Source organism: Canis aureus, chromosome 27, assembly GCF_053574225.1.
Source record: "Canis aureus isolate CA01 chromosome 27, VMU_Caureus_v.1.0, whole genome shotgun sequence".
Classification (NCBI taxonomy): Eukaryota; Metazoa; Chordata; class Mammalia; order Carnivora; family Canidae; genus Canis; species Canis aureus.
The window spans coordinates 20,559,833-20,579,532 of record NC_135637.1 but is presented as its reverse complement, the minus strand read 5'-3'; the positions used below and the strand labels follow the sequence as shown (position 1 = coordinate 20,579,532).

Below are 19,700 nucleotides of genomic sequence, written 5' to 3'. Positions count from 1 at the left end.
GTCCTTGGCCTCCTGTCCCCTTTAAGCTTCCAGACACTCTGCAAGTCCAGGAGCTCTGAGATCCCAGCCGACACCTGTAGGGCACTTCCTTTCCGGGTCTCTAAGCATCTGCTGTGCAAAAGGGTGCAGGGCTTCCCCCCGACCCCCCGCAGAGGCGCAGAGGAAGGGGGACTGCTTGGGGGCGGTGTGCGGGACCCAGAAGGCTCCTCAGGTCCTGGAAGGTGACCTCGGGCCTGCAGGTCCCCAGCAGTCAGATCCGTGGGGCACTGGGTCTGTTTGTGGCTCTGAGGCTGAGGGTGTCACCCATCTGAGGAGTGTGTCTGTAAGTGTCCTCCAGGAGAGAGACAGCCTGGGCCTGGGGCCAGGAGCCCTCAAGCCCTGGGTGCCCTGGACAGTGAACTGGAGCGGCCGAAGGGGAGGCTCCAGACTCTGGGATGAAAAGCCTGAGTCCCACCCCTGGGCTTGTGAGGAGCAGGAGGTCTGAGAACATGGGGCAGGAGAGGTGACGTGTCCCCCACCTCACGTGTGATGGGGCCATGTGGCAACCTACACCACCAGGGTGCACAGTTCCCTGGAGGGCTTCCCTTTCTCCCCTAAGAATCTTCTCCACCAATGCCTTGCCTGTGCCTTTCAGCTTAAAAATGGTCATGCTGAAGTCATAAAAAAATAAGCTTACGGCTCAATGTGTTTCAGTGTGAAAAGGCACTACGGGGACACTGCTATTTAAAATGTGATGAAACCTAAAAAAAAATTAGAAAGTAATGAAACTGGCTATTTCTGTTTTATTAATTAAAAAAATCAGAAAATAGAAGAAACATAAGCAATTTGCCATTCTTTTTCTTTACCATATCCAAAATGGGCATCGCACTACATGTCCTTTCACTTTGTGTGCATGTTTCATTTGATTGTTACATATATACTTGAAAGTCTATATAGAACTTTGGCTTGGGGTGCCCCAGGTCCTGTGTGGAGAGGCTGAGGGGCCCCTGGGGCTTGGGCAACTCCCAGCTGGGCTCGGACGCTGCGGTGTCGCCTCCTGGCCGCCGGGCTGCCCTGCACCTGCGGGGATGGGGAGCTGGGCCGGCTGAGGGGCCTCTGTCCTCCCCACGGGCCCCGGAGCCTGAACTGGGAGGAGTCAGGGCTGTGCTCTCACATAAAGAATGGACCAGGCATCAGTTTCCAGGATAGATGTCCCCAGGACACCCTTCACTTACCTGCGCTGGTTCTTCCCACCCTCCTGCGTCCCTTGGGCAGTCACGTGAAGGGTGGCCCCCGAGGGGCCCCCTTTGGGTTTGTTCCTTTTCCCAAAGTGCAAAGACAAAGTCAGGGGAGCAGCGGAGAACACGAGCGCTTGTCTGCCTCTGCTTTTCCTCCTGTCTGCTCTACACGCCCGTTTCCTCCTCTTCTTCCACTCCATCAGCTTTCACTTCCTTCATTCCATCTCTTGAGCCCAGGATGAGGGAGCTTCTGATACCACACTTCTGTGGGACCCGAGAAGAATCCGGGCATGTTCTGAGCTCCCCCCACCCCTCCCTGGGGCAGGAGAGCACCGAGCAGGGCTGGTGCCCGGGGCAGAGCCAGTCTTCCGGGGCCCCTCCAGCATGGGGACCCTGCCTATCTCACCTCACCCTCCCACCCCCCTCCCACCACCCAGGGCTGCTCAACACCATTCAGATAGTGCAGACCCGGGTTGGAGTCAGGGTGATGCCGGGAGAGCGGGTGAGGGGGGCAGTGGTGGGAGATTTGATAGACACCAGAGATGCGAGGACCTCCTGTCCCCAGATGGAACCGGGTCCTTCAGGAGGACAATCATCTAAAGAGGGAATGGGGAAGAGGTGCAGAGGAAGCTTATGGGTAGGGAAGAGAGAAAATCCAAAAGAGATGACGAGATAAATCACTGGCAGTTTTGCTCCCTCTATCCAGCCTTCATGCAAAGTAACCCTCTGCATGGACCATAGCGGGAGTGGCCTGGGAGGGGGTGGCCTTGGGAGAGGACAGGGGACAGTCAGGGCTGAGGTGAGAGTACCTAGGGTCATGGCCCAGAAGATTATGTGCCTGACCCTAGAACTCAATTCTGTCCCAGGAAAGACCATGATGGCTTCCCCTCTGCCATGAGGGACTGGGTCTCTGATCCCCACCACACTCTTCCGGCTCTTGGGTTTCATACTGTGGTCTGGAATGAAGGCCTGTGTCATCTTGTCCTTCCAAGAAGGCAGCCACCATCACCATGCATTTCCATGTGGGATGTTGCCTTCCTCAGTACCCACGACTCACTGCTTCCCTTCTTCCTATCTCTCCTGATCAGTGTTTGCTTCCCTTCTCCTGTCACCTCCACCCACCAGATGGTTCTCTGACATGAGAGCAGTGGAAGAATGATCATGGGTGTGCTGCCACCCTCCATAATCAATCAGTTGATCAATTCACCAATCCAGCCAAATCTGGGGGCACTTGCCATCAGCCTGGGCTGGGCCCTGTGAAAGGGAACAGTGACCCATGCCACATACTGCATATCTGCCCTGTGCTGGGGTGACCTCAGCTACTTGGAGTTACTTAATCCTCAGAACAGCCTCTTTAAGTTTCCCAGCCCCTTCGAGTGGATGAAATTAAAAGGAACTTATCCAAATTCCCCTAGTCTATAAGTGGTGTGAAAGGGGTACCAGAGCAGGTGTGGTACATAAACTCGGGTATCTGCCAGCATTTGCCCTGAGCCCCAGTAGGACTGGGGGGGGCCTCTGGGCAGGCCCGAGGGAAGTTCCCAGGTGGGGCCGAGCCCCTGGTGTGGGGAGCAGGCCCAGCACTGTGTGGCTGGAACAGCAGGTCCTGACGGGAGCAGGGAGCAGGTACTCAGAGCCTCTGTCCTGGGCCTGGTCAGTCCCAGGAGACCAGCTCTGCAGGTCCTTGAAAGGGACTGTGTGTCACCTTCACACAGGTCCCTACAATTACTGCCGCCCAGGGAGGATCTCGGGGTGTTTACACACAGGCCTCTGTCACTTGGAGGCAAGTGCAGATTTCATTCTGGTCCCAGGACTGGGGATCTGGGCGAGGAGAGGAGAGAAATGTGCTCCAGGCTGTGTCTCCCACCTCCCTTCTGCAGTGGGACCTAGGAGCAGTTGCAGGAGGCTGAGAGGGAACATTCTCTGTGCTGCCCGCTCAGGGAGCACCCATCACCCAGGAACAGACCTGAGGGCGGCCCTGCTGGTGCTGCTGGGTGCTGCTCCATGACCTAAAGCTGCAGAGGGAGAGGGTCCCCAGCTCACAGAGATGCACTCTGTCTGCCATTTAGATGTATGGGACACAGTGCGTCCCACCAGACAGCCTTTGTCATGGGTCACCCCAAACCCGACCCAGTACTCCCCTACTGAGTTCCCAAGACACATGATCCAAACATAAGCAAGGCTTTGCTGCTTGGCAGAGGCAGAGCAGAAGAGAGCGGGTCCGGGGAGAAAGTAAACTTTAAATAGCAAAGCACATGTGATGCCTACACACATAATATCTCCTACTACTATGTCATTGATATGTGAAGAAAACAAGACAAGCCATCACACGTATTTGCCTCTTCTCTCTGATTTCACAACACCCTCCCCCACCTCAGTCTCCAAAGCAGTAGGTGTAACGTGGCTGTTCCCGGAACCATCTTTCATTGATTCCCACTGGAGCGTAGTTCCCAACCTGGAGAGTCTTCACCCTCACTACTGCAGTCAAAAATACTCTCCAACCCCCAATCTTTAGGGACACAAGCATGAGCAGCAGGTTATTAGAGAGAGGGGCTCCCCTGTTGCTGCTACTCCAGCTGAGGCCAGGCTCGCTCACCCAGCATCACCCGCTCTTCCTCTGGGTCCTCATCCTTCCTGGGCTCCGGGAACTAGAGCCCTTCAATAGGACAGTGACCACAGTTGCAAACCTTCAGTGACAGAAAGGATCCCCCTTCACCTGGCACTTCCCCATCTCCACAGGATCATGACAGCTCTCACCTGCACACGGATCCACCTGAGATCCCAGCTCTGATGGACACACGCTGGGTTAGGTGGGGTCCAGGTGCAGCCCCTGTGCAGGATCACAGCCATTGTTCAGGGGAGCCATCTGTGGTAATAGAAATGTCCTCTGACTCATTGAATAGGTAGCCTCTGGCACATAACTATCGGGCACTTGAAATGTGGCTAGTGTGACTGATGGGTTAACATGCTTCAATTTATGTATATTTAATGAATTGAACTAATTCATTAATTAGTTATAAACAGGCACATCTGGCTAGCGGCTATTCTCCTGGAAAGTGCAGCTCTAGGATCCAAAGATAAGGGAAATGTCATGTCCCTGCCCTGGGGGTTCCCACAGAGGAGTTTGCTGGCTTGATCTGATCGTCATTTGTAGATTGTCCTTGGGCGAGGAGAAGGGTGGGGCAAGATGGCGGAAGAGTAGGGTCCCCCAAGTCACGTGTCCCCACCAAATTACCTAGGTAACTTTCAAATCATCCTGAAAACCTACAAATTCGCCCTGAGATTTAAAGAGAGAACAGCTGGAACGCTACAGAGAGAAGAGCTTGGGCTTCTAACAAGTACAGCTTGTTTTTAGCTACTCTGCACTGAGCAAAATGACTAGAAAGAAGAACTCACCACAAGAGAAAGAATCAGAAACAGTCCTCTCTCCCACAGAGTAACAGAATTTGGCTTACAGTTCAATGTCAGAAAGCCAATTTAGAAGCACAATTATAAAGCTACTGATGGCTCTGGAAAAAAGCAAAAAAGACTTCAGGACTACAGAATTTAGATCTAATCAGGCCGAATTTTAAAAAATCAATTAAATGAGGTGAATGCAATCCAAACTGCAGGTCCTCACGACAAGGGTTAATGAGGTAGAAGAACAAGTGAGTGACATAGAAGACAAGTTGATGGGAAGGAAGGAAGCTGAGGAAACAATACAAAAACAATTAAAACAGCATGAGGAAAGTTAAGAGAAATAAATGAAAGCCTCAGAAGGAAAAATCTATGTAAACTTGGGGTTCCAGAGAGCGATGACTGGGACAGAGGACCAGAAAGCGTATTTTAACAAATCATAGGTGAGAACTTCCTGAATTTGGGGAGGGAAACAGGCATTCAGATCAGGGAAATAGAGAGGTCCCCCCCCTAAAATCAATAAAAACCGTTCAACACCCTGACATTTAATAGTGAAACTTGCAAATTCCAAAGATAAAGAAAAGATCCTTAAGGCAACAAGAGAAAAGAGATCCCTAACTTATATGGTGAGAAGTATTAGGTTAACAGCAGACCTCTTCACAGAGACATGGGAGGCCAAAAAGGGCTGGCAAGATATACTCAGGGTCCTAAATGAGAAGAATATACAGCCAAGAATCCTTTATCCAGCAAGGCGCTCATTCAGAATAGAAGGAGACATAAGGAGCTTCCAAGATAGGCAGAAACTGAAAGGATTTCAGTGACCACCAAGCCAGCTCTGCAAGAAATATTAAGGGGGACCCTGTAAAAGAAAGAGGAAGTCCAAAGAAATAATCCACAAAAACAGGGACTGAATAGGTATTATGATGACACTAAATTCATATCTTTCAATAGTAACTCTGAATGTGAATGGGCTTAATGATCCCATCAAAAGATGCAGGGTTTTAGACTGGATACAAAAGCAAGACCCATCTCTTTGCTGTCTACAAGAGACTCATTTTAGACATAAGGACACCTACAGCCTGAAAACAAAAGGTTAGAGAACCATTTACCATGCAAATGGTTCTCAAAAGAAAACAGGGATAGCCATCCTTATATCAGATAAATTAAAGTTTATCCCAAACACTGGAGTAAGAGATGAAGAGGGACACTGTATCATACTTAAAGGATCTATCCAACAAGAGGACTTAACAATCATAAATATGTATGCCCCTAATGTGGGAGCTGCCAAGAATATCAATCAGTTAATAACCAAAGTTAAGACATACTTAGATAATGATACTTACACTGGGAGACTTCAACACATGCTTTCTGTAAATGACAGATCTCCTAAACACAACATCTCCAAAGACAAAAGAGCTTAAAATAACACACTGGACCAGATGGATTTCCAGATATTTACAGAAATTTACATCCAAACGTAATTGAATACACATTCTTCTCAAGTGCACATAGAACTTTCTCCAGAATAGACCACATACCGGGTCACAAATCAGGTCTTAACCGATACCAAAGATTGAGATGATCCCTTGCATATTTTCAGACCATACTGCTTTGAAACTAGAACTAAATCACAAGAAGAAATTTGGAAGAAATTCAAACAGGTGGACATTAAAGACCATCCTGCTAAAAGATGAAAGGGTTAACCAGGAAATTAGAGAAGAATTTAAAAGATTCATGGAAACTAATGAGAATGAAGATACAACTGTTCAAAATCTTTGGGATGCAGCAAATGCAGTCCTGAGAGGGAAATACATCACAATAAAAGCATCCATCCAAAAACTGGAAAGCACTCAAATACAAAAGCTAACCTTGCACCTAAAGGAACTGGACAAAAAAGAGCAAATAAAACCTACACACAGCACAAGAAAAGAGTTAATAAAGATTTGAGCAGAACTCAATGAAATAGAGACCAGAAGAACTGCGGAACAGATCAACAAAACCAGGAGTTATTTCTTTAAAGAATTAAAAAGATAGATAAGCTATTATCCAAACTTATTAAAAACAGAAAAGAAAAAAAAAACAGAAAAGACACAAATTAATAAAATCACAAATGAAAAAGGAGAGAGCACCACCAATACCAAAGAAATACACTGATTTTAAATTTTTTTTTAAAAAAAATATTTTATTTACTCATGAGAAATACAGAGCGAGGGAGAGAAGGCAGAGGGAGAAGCAGGCTCGATGCAGGAAGCCCTGTATGGGACTCAATCCCAGGTCTCCAGGAACAAAGAATTGGGCTTCAGTCAGCAATAAAACGCTGTGCCACCAGGGCTACACCGATTTTAAAAACATATAATGAGCAATGTAGAAGAAATTACCAAAACTGGAACAGGAAGAATAGAAAACCTGAAGAGGCCAATAACCAGGGAGGAAATTGAAGCAGTCATCAAAAACCTCCCAAGACACAAAAATCCAGGGCCAGATGGCTTCCCAGGGGAATTCTATCAAACGTTTAAAGAAGAAACCATACCTATTCTACTAAAGCCGTTCAGAAAGAGAGAAAGAGGTGGAATACTTCCAAACTCGTTCTATGAGGCCAGCATCACCATAATTCCAAAACCAGACAAAGACCCCACCAAAAAGGAGAATTAGAGATCAATATCCCTGATGAACACAGATGCAAAAATTCTCAACAAGATACTAGCCAATACCATCCAAGAGTACATTAAGGTTATTCACCATGACCAATGACCAAGGGGGATTTATCCCTGGGATGCAAGGCAGGTTCAAAACTTGTAAAGGAATCAATGTGGTAGATTATATCAACAAGAGAAAAACAGGAATAATATGGTCCTCTCAATAGATGCAGAGAAAGCATTTGACAAAATACAGCATCCATTCCCGATCAAAACTCTTGAGAATGTAGGGATACAGTGAACATTCCTCAGCATCTTAAAAGCCATCTACAAAAAGCCCACGGCAAATATCGTTCTCAATGGGGAAACACTGGGAACCTTTCCCTAAGATGAGGAACAGGATAGGGATGTCCACTCTCACCAATGCTATTCAAAAGAGTATTAGTCCTAGCCTCAGCAATCATGCAATAACAAATAACATGCATTAAATTGGCAAAGAAGAAGTCAAACTTGCCTTCAAACTTTCAAACACCAGATGACATGATACTGTACATAGAAAACCCAAAAAATTCCACTCGAAGATTCCTAGAACTCATAAAAATTTGGCAGTATGGCAGGATACAGAATCAATGCCCAAAATCAGTCGCACTTCTATACACAAACAAGGAGACTGAAGAAAGAGAAATTAAGGAGTCAATATGATGTACAATTGCACCCAAAAGCATAAGATACCTAGGAAGAAACCTAACCAAACAGGTAAAGGATCTATACCCTAAACACTACAGAATGCTCCTGAGGAAATGGAGGAAGGCACAAAGAGATGGAAAAATACTCCATGCTCATGAGGGTTGGAAGAACGAATATTGTGAAAATGTCCATGCGAACCAGGGCAATTTACACATTTCATGAAATCCCTATCAAGATACCATGGACTTTGTTCAGGGAGTTGGAACAAAGCATCATAAGATTTGTGTGGAACCGGAAAAGACCCTGAATAGCCAAGGGACACATGCACCCCAATGTTTATGGCAGCAACGTCCACAATAGCCAAACTCTGGAGGAGCCTCGGGGTCCATCGAGACATGAATGGATAAAGAAGATGTGGTCCACAGCTACAACAGAATTATTACTCAGCCATGAGAGACAACAAATACCCACCATTTGCTCCGACGGGACGGACCTGGAGGGATTATGCTGAGTGAAATAAGTCCATGGGAAAAGGACAAACTTGATACGGTCTCATTCCATTGGGGAATATAAAAATTAGTGAAAGGGAATAAAGGGAATGGGGAAAATGAGGGAAAATATCAGTGAGGGTGACAAAACAGGAGACACACCGAACTCTGGGAACTGAACAAGGGGTAGTGGAAGGGGAGGTGGGCAGGTTGTTGGGGCGACCCGGTGATGGGCACTGATGGGGGCACTTGGCGGGATGAGCACTAGGTGTTATGCTATATGCTGGCAAATTGAACTCCAGTAAAAAAATGTAAAAACAGAAAACATTTTGCTAATATTTAACACAGACTAGTATGTCCAAATGTTAGCTTCACAACCCCTCCCATTAAATCTGACCAAATTAGAGTTCTCAATGCGATTTCACTATTTTGGCCACAAACTAATGACTGACCTTTTAAATTAAGGTGTGGACACATGAAACATAAAGAATACGGCTTAGGAGGTTTGTCTTAACAATGGCACCCCGAGCAAAACTGAATAATGATTCTGTTTTGTGTGTGTGGATAGAGCAAAAGAGCAAGTGTAAGGAGGAGACGGGCAGAGGGAAAGGAAGAGAGAATACGAAGCAGGCTCCATGCTGAATATGGGTGAATCTGATGACCTTGAGGTCATGACCAGAGCTGAAAACCAGGAGGCAGAAACTTAGCTGACAGAAACACCCAGATGCCCCTAGGACAAGATTTTTGAAGCTATTTAATGAATCAATTTTCATGTTACCCTCTGGGATCTCCGCTGATGGGTCAAGTTCTTGCTATTCAAGATGGTAAATATTTTCACCCGTTTTCCAGGGCAGATGTCCCCAGGTTGTCTGCTCGTTTTTCCTTTTGTTGTTTCCACAGGAGATCCTGGGAAATTAATGGACATAGAAGGAGCTGTTGACTGACAGGTTGTTGTTAGAAGAGCCTCGAAAATTAAGGAGTCAATCCCATTTACAACTGCACCCAAAAGCATAAGCTACCTAGGAATAAACCTAACCAAAGAGGTAAAGGATCTCTACCCTAAACACCACAGAACGTTTCTGCAAGAAATCGAGGAAGGCATAAAGAGATGGAAAAATTTTCCGTGCTCATAGATAGGAAGAATTAATATTGTGAAAATGTCCATGCTACCCAGGGCAATTTACACATTTCATGCAATCCCTATCAAAATAACATGGACTTTCTTCAGAGTTGGAACAAACCATCTTAAGTTTAGTGTGGAACCAGAAAAGACCCCAAATAGCCAGGGGACTATTCAAAACGAAGACCCGCATTGTGTGGGGGCATCACAATGCCAGATTTCAGATTGTACTACACAGCCGTGGCCATCAAGACAGTGTGGTAGTGGCACAAAAACAGACCCATAGATCAATGGAACCAAATAGCGAATCCGGAAGTGGATCCTCAACTTTATGGTCAACTAATATTCGAGAAAGCAGGAAAGACGATCCCTGGAAAAAAGACAGTCTCTTCAAAAAATGGTGCTGGGAACATTGGACATCCACATGCAGAAGAAGGAACCTAGACCATTCTCTGCCACCACACACAGAGATAAACTCAAAAAGGATGAAAGATCTAAATGTGAGACAAGAATCCATCCAAATCCTAGAGGTGAATGCGGGCAACACTATGTTTATGAGAGTCTTGTTCTCCTGGGCCATGTGTGCTTACAGGGAAAAAAGAGGTCATCCCTGGGACATCTAAATTAAGAGACTTTTAAGAGTATCTTTAACGTGTTCTTAAACTTGGGGAAATAGTCTTCCTAGCACACCCCTGGGCCTCTGTTAGTGATCCAGACTTTTATGTACCTATTTAGGTGACTTGACTAGCCTTTGCTGACAGTCACACCAGTGTTCTTTCTCACCTCTTTTGAGCAGCAGTAGAATACAGAGGTTACCGACCTAACTCAGCCACTGTTGATCAGCAAAGGTAAATGGAAAAAGAGCCAACAGGACGTACCCCATAAGCCTATAATGCTGGTTCCTGAGCTATGCTACCTGACAGGTACTTCAGATTTATGCAGTCCTCATAGAAGACCACCCCTTTCAAGCCCCAGATGTTATGATGTAGAAGTACAGGCTTCTCACAGTACTCCATAATGACCCAGAGCTGTGTTCTCTCCGTTGGCTCTTCCTCTTCCAGATAAAACCATCAAGGCTTCTTCACATACATATTTATTCTTGCTTGTTTAGCTATATCTTCTTAACTTTTTAAGGGTCTATCAGTTAAAATGCTAAAAGATTACAGGGTGATGAGAGACTTGGCTCTTCATATGAGGTTGGATCCAGAAAAAAGGCAGCACGAATTACGGAAACTGATGAATACTATACAAATGTTAAGTCCTATTCTTCTCTGTATGTGTTTGTGTGTGTGTCCTGAAGTTGAGACCCGTGCAGAATTCTCCAACTAAAAAACAACAGGTTGGAAGAAAACGACCTCTTGTGGGAACAACTCTATTTGTTCCATCGATGCAAAGTTAGAGGAGGTCTGGAGGGGAAGAACAAAATAGAAAGACCCTAAGCACAAATGTGAGAGTAAGGACATGACTTCAAAGTACTAGAGACCCTCTCTCTGCAACATGTCAATACAGAAGACAAACAACAAGGCATCTTAGATTAAAGGAGAATTTTGCAAATGAATCATCACTTTTGCTTATTTCCTTTGGTTTGATTCTGTGGAAATATTTTTACTTTCAGAAATAGGGAGGTACAACGGGAACTTTGACTCTGGGGTTTGAAGTTTGATACCAACTTCTTGTCCTTCTCGAAGAGGATCTTGAAAGGAGTAAGAATTTTTCAAGGAAGAACAGTGGTAAGACAGCTTCAAAATGGTCATGTTCTAGTTACTCATGTAGTCATTTGGGGCCAAATGAATAATAATGCAGAGGACCTAAGTCAGGTCAGTAACTCTCTGCTCTCTCTACTTGGCCTGTTTGTCCTTTCTCTACGGGAGAGCAAGCAGGTGTTCGATTAGAATGTATGTAACACCTTGGTTAAAGGTAAACTTTAGTTTACCTTTGGTTAGTGTTGGTGGACATCTCTTATGGCAAAACAATCTGCCAAGTATATCCTTAAGAGTCAAATAGCTAGAATCCAAACAATCCAGAGTAACCCATGATAGAATCCCAGTATTACTTACCACTATCTTAAGGAAAGAATATGTAATTCAGTTTTGACCAAAGTTTAAAATTATAATGTTTCGGTAGGAAGTAGCAAGGATTTGCAATAGAAAGGCTCTTTGATGGTATTTCTTTAAAAACTGAAGTCTTATACTGTGTCTTCCAGTTTGACTCCCATCCACAGTTTGCAGATTGGTTGAGAGAGACCAGAAGTGGACCCTTACTCAATGTGAAGTCGCTAGATCATTGGCTAATACTCTATCCTACGAGAAATTATGGAGCGGCTTCATCCTTAGTACAGTCTACGGAAAGTCACACCCACCATGGGCATAGCTATGAGAGAGGCAAAAATGTAAGTAGAGCTGAAATTAAGATCTATAACAACCGATCTTCAAATCAGAGGTAAAGTGGAGTCAGACGATATTAAATTATAGGAATTGGTCACTGTATTAAAACCATGGAGGTTTGTAAACAAAGTCTAATCTATTCCAATTAACTGTAAAATAGGCTTTGGGGATATATAGTTTTGGCTATTGGGATACATGCTGAGGAAGCCAAAAATTGAACTTATTTTTGTTTTAAGAACAAACTTTCAGGGCACCTGGGTGGCTCAGTCAGTTAAGCATCTGACTCTTGGTTTTGGCTCAGATCGTGCTGGGTGCTCAGTGGAGAGTATGCTTAAGATTCACTCTGTCTGCCCCTCCCCTTATGTGTGTACGTGCACAAGCTCTCCCTCAAATAAGTAAATCTTTCACGACCATTAGTTAAAAGTAATTTTTTTTAACATTATACCTTGTTTTTATGTGGTGCTCCATTGGGCTGCATAAAACATTTGTTACATATTTGCCTTTTGAATACAGATGACATATACTTATTTTCTAGGCTTGAAGTAAGTGATACAGTCCAGTCCTATACAACTGTCTTAGAAAATCATGTTTCCTCCAAAACACAGATGGTAAGTGTCTATCTGATAGCACTTCCTTTAAAAACAACAACAAAAAAAGATTTTATTTATTCATGAAAGTGACGGGAAGACAGGAGAGACAGAAGCAGGCTCCATGCAGGGAGCCTAATGTGGGACTCCAGGATCACACCCTGGGCCAAAGGCTGGCACTAAACCGCTGAGCCACCCCGGCATCCCATTGACAGCAGCTTGCTGTCTTACTTTGTAGTGTTATAAATCTCACCTGTTTAATTTTGAGTGGTAGACGCTCAAAATCTATCTCAAGTGCCCTTTCTTTGGCAGCGACTTGTCTTCAATTTCTGTCCTTTCCTGTCTCTGAGGCTGTCAGCCTGTTCATGGTCTCTGACCTTTCAACCATGTTCACTGGAGAGTGGGCAGACACTTTGGGAGAAAGTGGCCTCAATTGCTGAGATCACCTCTCTGGGTCCCTACTTCTTTCCTGTCTTAACCTAATAACTCTTTATGACCTTGTTAGACTGGCTGAGCCCCAAACAGGCACAGTCCCTGTGTTTTCATCAGTTTGAACAGCTCTTCTTAGGAGGAGACTGGCCTATGCTATTCCAGAAGCTGAAATTGTAGGATACGTTAGCTGATCACTCTCTGAATACTACTCAGAAATCATCACAGAAAAAATTAGAATCTAGATTTTGCACTTGTACTTAAAAGCTTGACTTATTGAGCTATTGAAATATACATATATGTGTATATGTATATACATAAATTTATATACATAAATATATATGTATATTTATATATGTGTATATATATAAATAAATGGAGGTGTGTGTGTGTGTGTGTAATCTGTACGCAAAAGATTAGGTGCTTTAAGAAAAGCATATCTGAACCTTAATGCACTAAGCGCAGTGAACCAAAACAAAGTAGAATAAAATAAACAAAAAGCAGAAACTAAACAGAATGACAGATCGAAAGCAAGAAGTGTTAAAACTTGGTGTTGTCAAGATTGAAGAAAACAGTCTGAGGGAGGCTTGGCAACATTAAGAACAAGGAGAGTTCATGATTAACAGATTTGCTAGAGGTTAAAGAAATATTAGGAGATGGGGCACCTGGATGGCTCGCTCAGTCAATTAAGTGTCTGCCTTCAGTTCAGGTCATGATCCTCAGGTCCTGGGATCGAGTTCCACTTCAGGCTCCCTGCTCAGTGGGGAACCTGCCTCTTTCTCTCCTCCTGTGATAGCTCTCATTCTCACTCTCTATCAGATAAGTAAATTAAAAATCTTAAAAGAAAAAGTAGAATACCATGGGCCTAGGATAACAGTAAGCCTGAAATGCAATCTTCAGAAAAAGAAACAGTTAGTGTGGTGAATTATAGGAAAAATAATTGCAGATGAAATGTAAAAAAAAAAAGTACAAAATGCATTTGATAGAATTCCACATTCATTCACGTGAAAAGAAAATTGTAAAATGAGAAAGGAATTTCCCTAGTCTGATTGAGGATTATCCCCAAAAAATCTTCCTAGAAGCATCATCATGTTAGAAATAATACATTGAGGATCTTCCATTATAGTTAGAAAGCAACCAAACAGTAATTGCTCTTTCTTATGATCCCATGTCCTGTTGGAGGTCTGAGCACGTGTTAGAAGTCTTGCCCTGCTGCCTGTACATCAGTTTCCATAACTCCTGAGCTTATTTGCTTATCCCCACTAGTAAAATGGGGATACTAGTCTTGATCTCAGTAGGTTATTGAAGAATTAACTGAGTCAAGTACAATGCTTGGCAAGTGCTCTCACAGCACCCATCATGTAAGTGGTGACGTTCCTGATGATGGTACGTTTCAGTCTGTGCTTGTTAACCCTCTGTGTCAACTTCGTGATGAACTCCTAGAAACAGAATAGCCAGGACGTAAAGACTTTGCAAGTGCAAGTGATTCATGCATATTGCCCGTGCCTGGCTCCTAGGCTCTTTCTTCTTCCATATGCTCACCTTCGCCATTATTGAATGGAATGGGATTCCAGACCCTTTACCCTCCTGGGCCAGCTGTGGATTGAATGAACAGACTCTGTTCCTCCACCTAGGTAGTTTGCTTGACGTGACATCCACTTCTCCCATTACTGTGGTTTCATGTCCTAGGTAGTCTTGTTGCTGCTTTCTTTCAAGGTCCTTTGTGTGCTGTCCAGTGAAAAGAAAGACCTGTATGATGGCATAAAACAATACCTGTGTGTCAATTGTCCGACCCCAAGCCAGTGTGTCGTGGCACGGACCTTAGACAAACCCCAGACGCTGATGACCATTGCGACAAAGATTGCCCAGCAGATGAACTGCAAGATGGGAGGAGCCCTCTGGAAGGTGGAGACAGGAGTACGTTGGATTTCATTGCCTTCTCTTTATTTCACTTGTGTTCAGTGGAATTTAAGACTCAACCATCTTAAACGCAATTGTTTAATTGTGCTTCTATTGTGTTCTAACTCAATGTCTTACCTTTTTAAAAATATTTTCAGTTACAGAATGCGATGTTCATTGGTATCAACTCTTTCCATGATATTGTAAATCGGCGGAAGTCAGTTGCAGGCTTCGTGTCCAGCATCAATCAAGAATTGACGCAGTGAGTGGGCGTAGGCAGACATTGTGTAGATGGTAACTAGCTGTAGGCCAAAGAGGAGAGGTGGGCCTAACTAATGTTTGTTGACAAGGGCCATGGGCAGGGTATTCTCTCCCTCTTCTGGCAAAGTTATGCTCCAAATACATTTGATGTGGAAGGATCTATATCATTTTTCTGTTGCTGCTTAACAGATGATGACAAACATGGCAGCTTAAGAGGACACTCCTGTGTCTGCGCATAGGTGTGTCAGGCAGCCATCAGGTTGGCCATGTTGGCCAAGCCACAACCTCCTCTGGAGGCTTGAGGTCCTACTCCAAGTGCACATATTGTGGCAGAATCTTTTTTTTGTTTTGTTTTGTTTTGTTTTTGTTTTTGATAGATTAAGGACAGAGGTCCCCATTTCCTTGCTGGCTGCCAGCTACAGACCTGTCTCAGCTCCTGGGACTTCATCCATATTCCTTCTCGAATGCCCTGCTCCCCCAGAGCACACACTCCTTGTTCTGCTTCAAATCTCTCTCCCCCTTCTGCTATCTTGCTTTTTCAGGGGGTTATGAAATTAGATAAGGTCCATCTGGAAAATCTCCCCTAAAGCCAACTGTGACATAGGGCATAATCCCAGGGGCGATACAATAGTCACAGATTCCAAGCGTTAGATTTCTGCTCACTGGGGGCTCTGATGATCAGTGAGTCTCCCCATTAACACATGGGGAAGGACTCAGGCCCCACATGGGGAAGACAGACCTAGGAATACAATCAGAATCCTATAGGTACAGGATCTGCTCTTCACAGATCTATATGTAATGGATCTGCCGAAGAAGATATGCTTCCACATCTCATGTTTCTCCCTTGCTCCAGGGATACTTTTGTTTTCTGTGCTTAGAGTAGAACCTACCTTCAAAAGAGTTTGCACATTCTTCAGTTTAGTTTCTTGAGCATTAGCACGTGTATAACCATCACCAGTCATTTTTATGCTTCCTGAGAATTGTGGCCCCCTAGGTATAATTACAGAGTATTCTTTAAGGGGGTCCATTTTTATTTTCATGAATGGCATCAATTATTCCAGTCTAGTTCCAGTTCTAGTTTAATATAATACTGGTTTGCTTTTTTGGTAGAAGGGCATGTGGAAAATAATGTTTCAATCATGGGAAGAAATTAAGCTCTCATTCAGTTCATTTTTTAATTTTTAATTCTTTTAAATTGGAGCTCAATTTGCCAACATATAACACCCAGTGCTCATCCTGCCAAGTGTCCCCTCAGTGCCCATCACCCAGTCACCCCAACCCCCACCCACCTCCCTTTCCACTACCCCCCATTTCCCAGAGTTAGGTGTCTCTCATGTTTTGTCACCCTCACTGAGATTTTCACTCATTTTCTCTCCTTTCCCTTTATTCCCTTTCATTAATTTTTATATTCCCCAAATGATTTCATTTAGTTCATGAATAATGTTGAAATCTTGCTTTTTGGCACAACATTTCCACTGCTCTGTTCTCAGCATTTGAACATACCATGATTTCATCTTGTAGACTGTAAATTTTGGAAAAGAAGCAGACAAATGTATTATATCATGTCAGGTCATTGTAATACTTTGAAGCAATTAAAAAAAAAACAGGGTATAGAAACTTGAGACCAGTATTGCTTGAACTGTTGGGTAGTGGTCAAGTAAAAATTACTGCTCCAAAGCAACTGGTTCCCTCAAACCATGATTATGGATGAACCATTGTTTAAGACCTCAGCCTGAAAGCGGCAATCTCCAGTAACACTGGTTATTTATTTTGGGTGTCCACCATGAGACAGCAGTAGTCCTGCACATTGAAGTGCGTGTAATTTGTACCAATGTTAGTGAATGCTTCCATATTCCTATTTGTGTGCATTCACAATTTTAATGAATGCCTAGGGTACTGGAAGAGACCAATGCTTCGATATCGGCAGAGGCATCAAAGAATGGATTCCTGACTGTATCTTCAGCTACCCATAGTGACTCTCCCCTCCCCCCACCACCACCAGAGGTTCTAGACTAACTCAGGATGAAAAATAAGGGAATTTTAAGACTCGTATCTCAAACTGACAGCTTATTTTCTCCAAACAGGTGGTTCTCTCAGTGCATTTTCCAGGAGTCGGGTCAAGAGCTTGTGAACGGGCTTAAAACCTGCTTGGAAGGTTAGTGTCCCATCAAGATTGGTTGCCTGACTCCATCCGGTAGTTGTCTGCCAGCGGACACACTGTCCCCCCGGAGATGTCTGGCAATGCCTAGAGATGCGCTCTAGGATGGGATGGAGGTGGGATGGAGGTGCTACTGGCCTCCAACTAGCGGGTAGAGACCAGGCATGCTACAGAAGACAGCAACACCCATTCTGCCCCCACAAAGAATTATCTGGCTCAGAATTTCTGTAGTGGTGCTGTTGAGAAATGCTGAGCTCACGTGAAGACCAAAAGGCAGTGAATGTGTCCTGGAGGCTACAGGATTGAAAGAACATGAACCTAGAAGCTGTTACAAATAGCAGTGGCCAGTTGGTTCTGAGTTACGGCTTATTCACCCGTGTTTCTGGTTTCCTTCCAGCTGCCCTGAAGCTCTGGTGTAAACATAATCAGTTTCTACTACAGGCTATCATTGTGTATCGGGATGGAGTTGGGAATGCTCAGCTTCAAGCACTGATGGATCATGAAGTCCCACAGATTGAGTCCTCCTTGAAATCTGTGTACCCTAAAGACTCTGGGTATATAAATTGTAAAGTGCAGATTGTGTAAACTCTACATTTCAGTCTCTGAAAGGAATATCACAGTTATGATCTGTGAATTAAGAGAGAGAGCATGGCACAGAGGGCATCAGTTGCTGGATGGGGAATTCATTCTTTGACTTTCTGGTCCACACCCAAGTCAGAGGACAGAGCAGAACTAGAACGTTCCAGATTGTGTTCTCCCCATGGAACCCCCTAAGAACCTGTTCCTTTTTTTCTAATCTCCCTGCAAGCCTTGATGTAGGAGGGCTTGTTAAGCTCGGGTACTTATTAAAATCCATAAACACAGCCTGGTGATGGTTTGTGTTTAGTCAACTTCTTTATTCTGGAGTTTTGTAGGTCCTAGGGCTGGGGAATGCCTCTCCTCTGCCTCCTCTGCTTGTCACTGGGGCCTGGTTCCCACCACAGATAGAAGCAGCCCCAACCTTGTGAGGAAGTTCCTCCCCCTAAGATGTGAGTGGCTGTGAATAGAAACCTCTCTTACTGCTTAAGTCAGGCTCATGGAGCTAGGACAGTAAAGTTGGTGTGTGGGGGGACTATACCTCCCGCAGATTCTTCTTAAGGAATCCTGTGTGTGTGGTGCTTCAAGTAGTTTGCGTGATCCTAAATAAAGCTGACTTTATTTGAAAAACAAACTTGAATTTTGGGGAATGACAGGTTCATGGACTAACCTCCTGATCAGTTGGATTAGGCCTGTTAAAAAAAAAATAAATTTCAGATGGATGGAAGAAAGCGGAGTAGAGGTCCTCATGTCAGCTGGTCCCCCAAAATTAGCTACATAACTATCAAGCCATCCTGAACACCAATGAAATCAAGCTGAGTTGTAAGCAAGAATGGCTGAGTGTACAAATAGAAAAGTGAAAAAATGAAGCGGAGTGTGGAGAAGTAAAACGGAAAGGGATATATTAGAGGATAATGGGTGGGGTGGGGGAGGGAGCACGTGTAAGCCACCTTTAGGAAAGTGAAAGTGCCCCCAGGTTCAAATCTGGGCCCTTAGAAGTGTGCTCCTCTAGAGATGTCCCTGCCTGAAAGGGACTCATTGGTGAAAGGGTGCAGAACCACAGGTCATTGCGGGGGGGGGGGGGTTCTCAATATTCCTGGAGGCCAGAAAGCACTCAGGTGCCTGAGCCAGCAGAGTTCCCAAGTACTGGTTCAGATGAGCAAGCCTGCGAGAATGTTCAGTTTGTGGTGCCATCAACCACGATCCCCCGCCGGGCCAGGTGACCCCCGTCCACACTGGCCTGGAACACAGCCTCCACCTTCCTCTGGGAGAGGAAGAGTGGGTCAGCATTGGCCCGGTTGAACGTTCTCCTTGTGGGGGGCCAGCAACCACAGAAAGGGACACACCTCCCGTTCCTCCAGGAAGAGGCGGGGAGGGCAGGAGCGGCAAAGACTGCCTGAGGAAACCTAAACATTGCACATTTCTGCGTCCCCCCAGGTCCCCTAGGAGAGAATTGGAGTAGGCAGGCACCATCGGAGTCTGCAGATTGGTCAGTCACCACATCCCTCATCTCTGGGGCTGGAGATCAGGGTGTGGTCTTTTTGCCTCTCACTCCCCAAAAAGACATGAAAGGTTTCAGGGAACAAAACCCTCACAAAGCAAACAGCCTGGCCCCCTGACAAGGTCGGTGCAACACCACCCAGGCACACACACCTGAGAATCTGTGCAGCAGGCCCTTCCTGGCAGGATCAGCTGGAAGGACAGGTGACCAGCACATTTCCTGACCAAACAGAAGTGGAACCTCTAGCACTGGGGAACAGAGCACAGCAACTCAAGGTTTTCCTTGTATGATTCCGTTTTCTTTCAAGATACAGTCATCCTCTATTTTTTCCTTTATTCTCATCTCACCTAGTTTCTTATTTTAT

The 19,700-nt window shown here is 44.8% G+C and overlaps 1 protein-coding gene across 2 annotated transcripts; it reads left to right on the top strand.

Annotated features, from left to right (window-relative positions):
• Positions 1-4,156: 4,156 nt before the first annotated feature.
• LOC144300002 (piwi-like protein 1) lies at positions 4,157-18,398 on the top strand. 2 transcript variants are annotated; one of them, XM_077875967.1, is made up of 8 exons: positions 4,157-5,053; positions 11,157-11,271; positions 11,745-11,930; positions 12,461-12,533; positions 14,658-14,858; positions 14,999-15,102; positions 17,186-17,256; positions 17,657-18,398. In XM_077875967.1, the coding sequence occupies exons 3-8, from the start codon at positions 11,902-11,904 to the stop codon at positions 17,842-17,844; spliced, it is 666 nt and encodes a 221-aa protein (XP_077732093.1). In that variant the 5' UTR covers positions 4,157-5,053; positions 11,157-11,271; positions 11,745-11,901; the 3' UTR covers positions 17,845-18,398. The 2 variants fall into 2 exon arrangements, with proteins under 2 accessions (XP_077732093.1, XP_077732092.1); XM_077875966.1 differs by lacking the exon at positions 4,157-5,053 and having other exon boundaries at positions 10,864-11,271.
• The last annotated feature ends 1,302 nt before the right edge of the window (positions 18,399-19,700 follow it).

Excerpts from the sequence above, each read along its gene's own strand:
- LOC144300002 (XM_077875967.1), top strand. The coding sequence starts at position 11,902 with ATGGGCATAGCTATGAGAGAGGCAAAAAT. Across the intron at positions 12,534-14,657 it reads TTTCCTCCAAAACACAGATG|GTCCTTTGTGTGCTGTCCAG; the intron begins GTAAGTGTCTAT and ends CTTTCTTTCAAG. Across the intron at positions 17,257-17,656 it reads GCTTAAAACCTGCTTGGAAG|CTGCCCTGAAGCTCTGGTGT; the intron begins GTTAGTGTCCCA and ends GTTTCCTTCCAG.